Source organism: Octopus bimaculoides, chromosome 4 (assembly GCF_001194135.2).
Source record: "Octopus bimaculoides isolate UCB-OBI-ISO-001 chromosome 4, ASM119413v2, whole genome shotgun sequence".
NCBI lineage: Eukaryota > Metazoa > Mollusca > Cephalopoda > Octopoda > Octopodidae > Octopus > Octopus bimaculoides.
Genome location: NC_068984.1, coordinates 44,509,476 through 44,516,946, shown reverse-complemented (window position 1 = coordinate 44,516,946; position 7,471 = coordinate 44,509,476). Strand labels below are relative to the sequence as shown.

At 36.9% G+C, this 7,471-nt stretch overlaps 1 protein-coding gene across 2 annotated transcripts in view; it reads left to right on the top strand.

Annotated features, from left to right (window-relative positions):
* The window catches only part of LOC106884505 (intermembrane lipid transfer protein VPS13B), a 120,027-nt gene that overhangs the window by 26,683 nt on the left and 85,873 nt on the right, over positions 1-7,471 (top strand). For both annotated transcript variants that reach the window (XM_014935924.2, XM_052967034.1), the window contains exons 14-17: positions 1,869-2,071; positions 4,132-4,354; positions 5,279-5,496; positions 6,084-6,483. In XM_014935924.2, the coding sequence (XP_014791410.2) occupies positions 1,869-2,071; positions 4,132-4,354; positions 5,279-5,496; positions 6,084-6,483 (1,044 nt within the window). The remainder of the gene's footprint in view (positions 1-1,868; positions 2,072-4,131; positions 4,355-5,278; positions 5,497-6,083; positions 6,484-7,471) is intronic.

Here is a 7,471-nt window from a genome sequence, read left to right as displayed (position 1 = left end):
GCTTTCAGAATCGCTGATTTCAGTTTCGGATACAGAAATATCTGATTCATTATCGTTCACCACGTGCTTTTGTAGCTCATTCATTCTTTTCTTCGATATCTCCATATCTTCTGTTGAAAAACCTTCAAATTCGGAATCACTGCTTGATAGCATGAAACTCCTCTCCATCTTCAAAGTTGAAAAAAATCAACACCGCAAAAAATGTGGAAAAAAATCTTCCAAAATTCACTGAGTTCAAATATCACGCCAAACAATCTCGGAGACAATAACTCAACTGTTTGCAAAGTGAAATTAGGTGTTTTAATGAATGTACTAACGAGATTTGGGTTCAAATATACATTTAAATAACAATGGGTACGCTCGGCCGGCTACGGCCGGGTTAGTCTTATGAACCAAAAATTTTTTCGGCCAGCTACGGCCGGGTTAGTAACGAAAGAGTTAAAGACCAGCTCAGTTCCTTCAAGATTGGCTATATTGATTTTGGAGATGTTCATCTTGAACAGCCGTGAGTGAGTGACTAGGAAAAATACGAGCAAGAGAAGAATTTGAGAAGGTTGATGTTTTATGGAAGAAGGAGTGGAAATAATTCTTAATGATGGGCTAGGGAGGAGGAAATACTGTGTGATGAGAGAAGAGTTCAGGGGTGGCAATTCACTGAAAGTTATGTGCAGATAGCTAGTTCTGTAGTAGCAATATAGGAGACAGATTAACCCTTTTGATACCAACCCACCTGAAACCACCTCTCGCTCTGTAGTACAAATGTCTTGTTTTCAAAAGTTCTGAATTAATATCTTCCACCAAATCTTAGTCACAATTAATGAACCTAACACTAGCTTAATGATAACTAAGTTATTTTACTAAATTCTTTGTTATATTTCAAATTAATTGAAAGAAACACAGAGCATCTCAATAGAAATATGGTAACAAAAGAGTCTGTGCACATGTGGGCTAGAAGCATGAGTGAGTTCTTGCCAATCAGTCTGATGGCTTTCTTTTGGGGAATGCTGTCTAGGATATTTTAGTGTGCACTTACAATACTATCCTACTAAGGGTTACATGGTGATATATTCATTTTTTTTTTTGTTTTAAATTGTTTCTGTTCTACAGTAAATAGAATATTTTTAAAACAATGTAACATTTTTAGAAACATGAAATTTTAGATTCAACCATTGTTGCTGTTTGTAAATTATTGTTTAGATTTCAGTGCCTTTGTTCAGATTACTTTATACTACATAAATAATCTTGCTTTATTCAGTATAATCATTTTTATTAGGATTTCAAAAATTATGTGGAACAAAAACCTTTTTCTGAATTTCCTATGGAAACAGTACCAGAGTTTTTGAGATACAAAAAACTAGTAAAGGTTTCATCAATACTATACAACAAAGTATGTTATATTTAAATTTGGTACTGAGATGGAAATATGTGCAAGGTATTGGTGCAGAAGTGTTATTAGAATAGAAAGAGGACTGAAATGTGTATTTGTCTATGGGATCTTCAGAGAGGTATCTGAGTATGGAGTCTTGGACTATTTATTTAACTGTATAGTCTTGGAAAATGATAATGACTATGGATTAAAAATAATGCATTTGACTAAGTTGTCTTGGAAAATACATTTGATGATGAGCTCTTAAAAATCAAATTAACAATAAGATCTTGGAAAATGTATTTGATTATGGGGTCTTTGGTGAAGAAATTTTATTGGAAATTCACTTGTTTGCTTCTAATTGTTGATTGGATTAAGTAATCAAAAATTTGCTAATGGTTTGAATATCAAAATGTTCTTGGAGATATAACATTAAAATGAGAGATACCCCATCACTTGTTGATATTAAATATTGCAATATCTGTATCATATACTATTTCAGCATCAGTGGCATCTAGTAGCTCCACATGTCATCCTACAACAGTAACTGGTCCGAGTCAGTCAGCTACCCAAACACAGTCTGCATCTCAACAACCTAAAGAAAACATCCCAGAATCAGGAAAATGTGAGGATTTTTCTCAGAGTGACAACCTAGGTAACAGACTGGCCAAACATTTCCCATTATTGCGCATCATGCAGCTTCAGGTAGGAGGACAAAATCTTCATTAATTATTCGTGTTTTTAATGTTTGGTTGAAGAAGGACAGTAGCCATTACTTTTTTGCAGGGTCCCTAGGAGGCAAAGGGTTGAAGCATTCAATTATAAGCATTCAAACCAGGGACCTGATCCAAATGCTTATAACTGAAGTGATTCCATTAAAGACACGCAAGGGCCAGGTTATATTAAGTAGGCCAACTGATTCATTATCATTGTTTAATGTCTGCTTTCCATGCTGGCATGGGTTGGATGGTTTGACAGGAGCTAGCCAGGCCGGAGACTGTACCAGACTTCTGTGTTTGTTTTGGCATGGTTTTTATGGCTGGATGCCGTTCCTAACACCAACCACCCTGAAGGTGGGCTGAGTGCTTTTTACGTGGTACCAGCACAGGCGTGTCAGATGATGAAAGGTTAGTGTGACAGAGACAGAAAGAGATTTCGTGCTGTAGAGGTACATGGTTACCCAGCCAGAGTGAAAGAGATAGAAAGAAAGAGAGAGAGAAAGAAAAAGATTATGCCTACTAACTCAGAACAGGTAGTATGTGGAAGCTGGGCTTCCAAATAGTTTTCATGTACTCATTTTCATTCACAAGGCTTGGGTCAAACAAAGGGAGATGACTGGAACTTTGTGATTGTGAAACGAAACTTGCTTGTGCTTGTGATAATGTTCTTATGTACTTATTTAAATTGTAACGCTTTGATTTGTGAATATGTAACATCATCTTGTGTAAAAAGCCTAAGTTGTAGAAAAAAATACTCTTCAGATCTATAATGTGAAAGCATGTAGCCTAGTGGGTTAAGGGATTTGGCTCATGGTCATAAGGTAGTGGGTTCAGGTCCTGAACTGGGCGACATATTGTGTCCTTGAGCAAGTCACTTTATTTTATTTACTCCACTATTCAGCTGTAAATATGCACCATTCAGGTGCTGCTGCATCTCTCCCCCACCTTCTGTCTCTTTCCAGTTCTCACATCATAGCTGCACCACTAGGACAAAATTGAGGGGCCTTAGAAGGTGCCTATGTTTGCTTACAACTACATAGATACTTGAAACTTGTTACCTAGCGTGCTTGTGAGTTACAGTTGGTTGTAATGTCATCACCATCATCATCATCATAATCATTATTTAACAACTGTTTTCTATGCTGGCATGGGTAGAATGGTTTGACAGGAGCTGACATGTCAGAAGACTGCACTAAGCTCTGCTGTCTATTTTAGAATAGTTTCTATAGTTGGATACCCTTTGTAACACTAACCATTTTACAGAGTACTGGGTGCTTTTTATGTGGCATTGGCAGTAGTGTGGTCACCAAGTAACTTGCAGGACAAGACCCCCTCAATTGCGTGGAGTAATATCAAGGGATGAGAAAAAGGTGTTTTTCATTAAATGAGATATGGCTGCCTCAAATGGAGAGAGGAGAGAGAGATGGTGAAGATGTGATAGAAGCAGGACAGGGACCCTACACTCAAGTTACATGGTGGTGTCATCATCATCATCATCATTTAACGTCCGTTGTCCATGCTGGCATGGGTTGGACAGTTTGACCAGGTCTGGCAAGCTGAGAGGCTGCACAGGCTGATTTGGCATGGTTTCTATGGTGGGATGCCCTTCCTAATGCCAACCACTCCAAGAGCATGATAGGTACTTTTACATGTCACAGGCATGGGTACCAGTTGCATGACACCAGTATCTGCCATAACTACGATTTCACAGTAAAATGAACTGAGAATTAGAGGGAGTGGGTAGGTGGGTGTGTTCACAAGATTTCGAAAAGAGAATGGGGGCTGGAAGTGGGGGAGGGGGAGGAAAGGGATTTAACAGGGGCATATTGTATTTCTCTAATATTCTTAGTATTGTTATTCAAGTGTATTCTGTTGTTAAAATCTGCAAATATACAACAATAAAGGCATATTTATTTGTATACACATGCATCTTTTATCATGTTTAAATAATTTTGATGAAATCTTTGAAAAAGTTTGCTGTTAGAATTATTTTTATATCATTTAGAATATTTATTTAAAAGTAATTATTATTTAAAATCTTAACAGATCACCCTACAGCCATGGTCTGTATTCTTCCCAACCAAAAGCATGCTTCAGTCTGAACCAAACATGGATATACCAGGCAATCTTAAAGATGCTTTTAATGCTGGATTATCTTGTGATATATTGGTTGTATGTCTTCCACACATCACTGTACATACTTCTGGACCACGTTCAATATTTATGATGCAAGATATTCCTGTCCGTAGTCTTGAAGGTTCACTTCTTGGTATGTATTGAAATACTTTCTTTGTCATCTATTTGTAATACTGTCCCTCCCTACTCACATTTTTCATTGATTACCCTCTTTGTGTGACCATTTATCTCTTCCTTTCCCATAAATGACATTTTATTGACTCTTATGTTTCTCTGATCACCTTCACCCTATCTTTCTCTCTCTCACTCTCTTTTATGTATCCTCTTGTACCTTTAGATAACTCTAACACTTTATCATCATCATCATCATCTCTCTTTCCAGTTCTAACCCAATTACTCCAACCTGCTTTTATATAGTGTGAGATATTTGCTCTACTCTAAGAAACCTGTTCCTGTTCTGTCATATTTTAACCTTTCAACACCTAGCATAAAGCTGCTTCCTTCCCTACCATACTTCCATTCAGCTGAGGAGGAGTGTTAGTTTGTCAAGTGACTTGATGTGTAGAGGAGTTGCTGTGTTAGTGACTAGACTTGCTGAAGTGCAACTAAGTTTTTTGACACTGTATAATATAATAAATTACAACATAATTTAGTTTAAATATGATAAAATTAGAAATGTCTACATTAATAATTGGCTTTGTTCTTTGTCAGTTAATTGTGTCTATTACTTTAGGATTAACTGAATTGTTTCAGTTAATAATTAATACAATGAATTAACAGTTATGTTTTTTCAGTACCCTTATGTATTTTCTGTCTTCTTAACCGTTTACACTGTCTTGTTTATTCTGTTGTTGTTATTAAAATTTCAGTGTTTCTTCTTAGATTCATCATTTCAAATACTGATATGTTACAATAATCTAATTCAAAGAAAAAAAACAAACAAACAAACAAAAAACACGCATCAATAGCAATAGTAAAGATTAAAATTATTCAGTTTCACTTGTTGAATATTTGTAATGAAATGTAATTTCTTTACTGTGATTTCTGTTGATTGTAGGTGACAAGTTACCATGGACTATCACAGTTAGCAACTATTCCATGTACAGTTTACACCCAATGAAGAAAGCTTTCTCTCTAGTGAAGCCTGGCAGTGTGTCATGTACAGTAGCTGTGTCAACAAAATACCATCCTCCCGCATCTGACAACATTTCTTCTCTAGCCTTGTGTCTACATCTTGACATGCACATAATGAAGTTTGCTTGTTCTCTCAAACAGGTAAGCCATTTTCTTTGACTCTATAAGAGTTGCTGCTCTCTAAATGCAGAACAATAAACATACCCCAGGCCGTTAACATTCATCATTGTACCTTCATCCACAAAATAACCACACTAATTTCTGAAATTTCTCACGAACAAAAGCTCTATCTCATTTGCAAAACTGTATTGAAGAAGTTGAATGTAAGTGTTTAAGGTGCTGAATAATTATAATATTAACATTTTCTAACATTGATACATAATATCATTATAATGTTCAGTTTTCTTTCTGTTGAATTATAACATTACTATAACAGTCAATACTACAGAATAACCCTATTCTTAATGGATAAAACAAACTGAAGAATTATGTTCCATCGCAGCATTATCGTGATCTTTAACACATGTCATTACACATGATAAACATCAAAATCTTCATGAAGTTTAATAATCTTCGATTACTTGATGAGTTGCACTTTGAACATTTTATTACCTCAACTAATAGCTGCACAAATTAGGTTTATTAAGTGTTTGGTTTTAGATGCTACTTACAATGAAGTATATTTGGTAGTTTTGAATTATGGAAATATCTATTTATTGTTCTTTCAGGTTCAACTTTGTATTTCTGTTCTAAATCAATTAATTGTAGAAGGTAGCAAAATATCTACTCTGTCCATCCCAAAGGCTTCTAGCCAGAAAGTGACCACTGCCACAGAAATGGCTGCTAGTAAACCTAATCAGAAAGATCTCACCAATCAACAAAACCCATCTGTATTCTCTCATAGCCACACCCATGCTCAAACATACAGTACCAGCATATCAAACGATGTGGATGTCACTGGTTTTACAGAGACATCTGGAGAGTTTTCCCGAGAAGCCACACCTATTCGAGATCAGGAAATGGAGGATGACTCTTATGCAGAGGGAGTGAAATTGTCTCTGTGGTTACAGTGGACATGTCCTAGCTGTGAAATAAAATTCTATGGCACAGATACTGTTAAAGAAGAAGGTAAGAGATATACTTTCAATTTCTGTATAAGGGAATTATTTACGTGTCTTATTTCTGCGAATGTGTATGTCAGGCATGTGCCATCAGTAATTACTCAGGGTAGGCAGTTGGTGACCTTTATGTAGTAAAACACACAAAAAAATAAATAAAACACAGGCACGTGACTGAGTTGAAGGCAGATTTACTTCTGCCTTTGTAGCACGTAAAAAAAAAAACGTTGTTGTAGGAATGTACATAGCACGTGTACTACAGCAGTATTATGCATAGCTTAAATATTGAGATTGAAAGGCAGGGACGAATTATGCCGTGGCCACCATTTTGAGCGTGGCCGTTGCCAGTATCGCCTGACTGGCCTTCGTGCAGGTGACACGTAAAAGCACCCACTACACTCTCGGAGTGGTTGGTGTTAGGAAGGGCATCCAGCTGTAGAAACTCTGCCAAATCAGATTGGAGCCTGGTGTAGCCATCTGGTTTCACCAGTCCTCAGTCAAATCGTCCAACCTATGCTAGCATGGAAAGCAGGCGTTAAACGGTGATGATGATGATGAATCAGTAAAAAAATAAAAATATTTTGTATTTTATATATAGTAATCAGAGTAACCTTCATGAATTTATTGAATTAGGTGCATATTTTACCATGAAAGGAAAATGTTGCTATCGATCTGTTTGCATTTACTCTCTGACTGAGTTTAAGCAACCTTTATTATTATTCATCATCATCGTTTAACGTCCGCTTTCCATGCTAGCATGGGTTGGACGATTTGACTGAGGACTTGTGAAACCGGATGGCAACACCAGCCAACAATCTGATTTGGCAGAGTTTCTACAGCTGGATGCCCTTCCTAATGCCAACCACTCAGAGAGTGTAGTGGGTGCTTTTACGTGTCACCCGCACGAAGGCCAGTCAGGCAGTACTGGCAACGGCCACGCTCAAAATGGTGTATTTTATGTGCCACCCACACAAGAGCCAGTCCAGGGGCACTGGCAA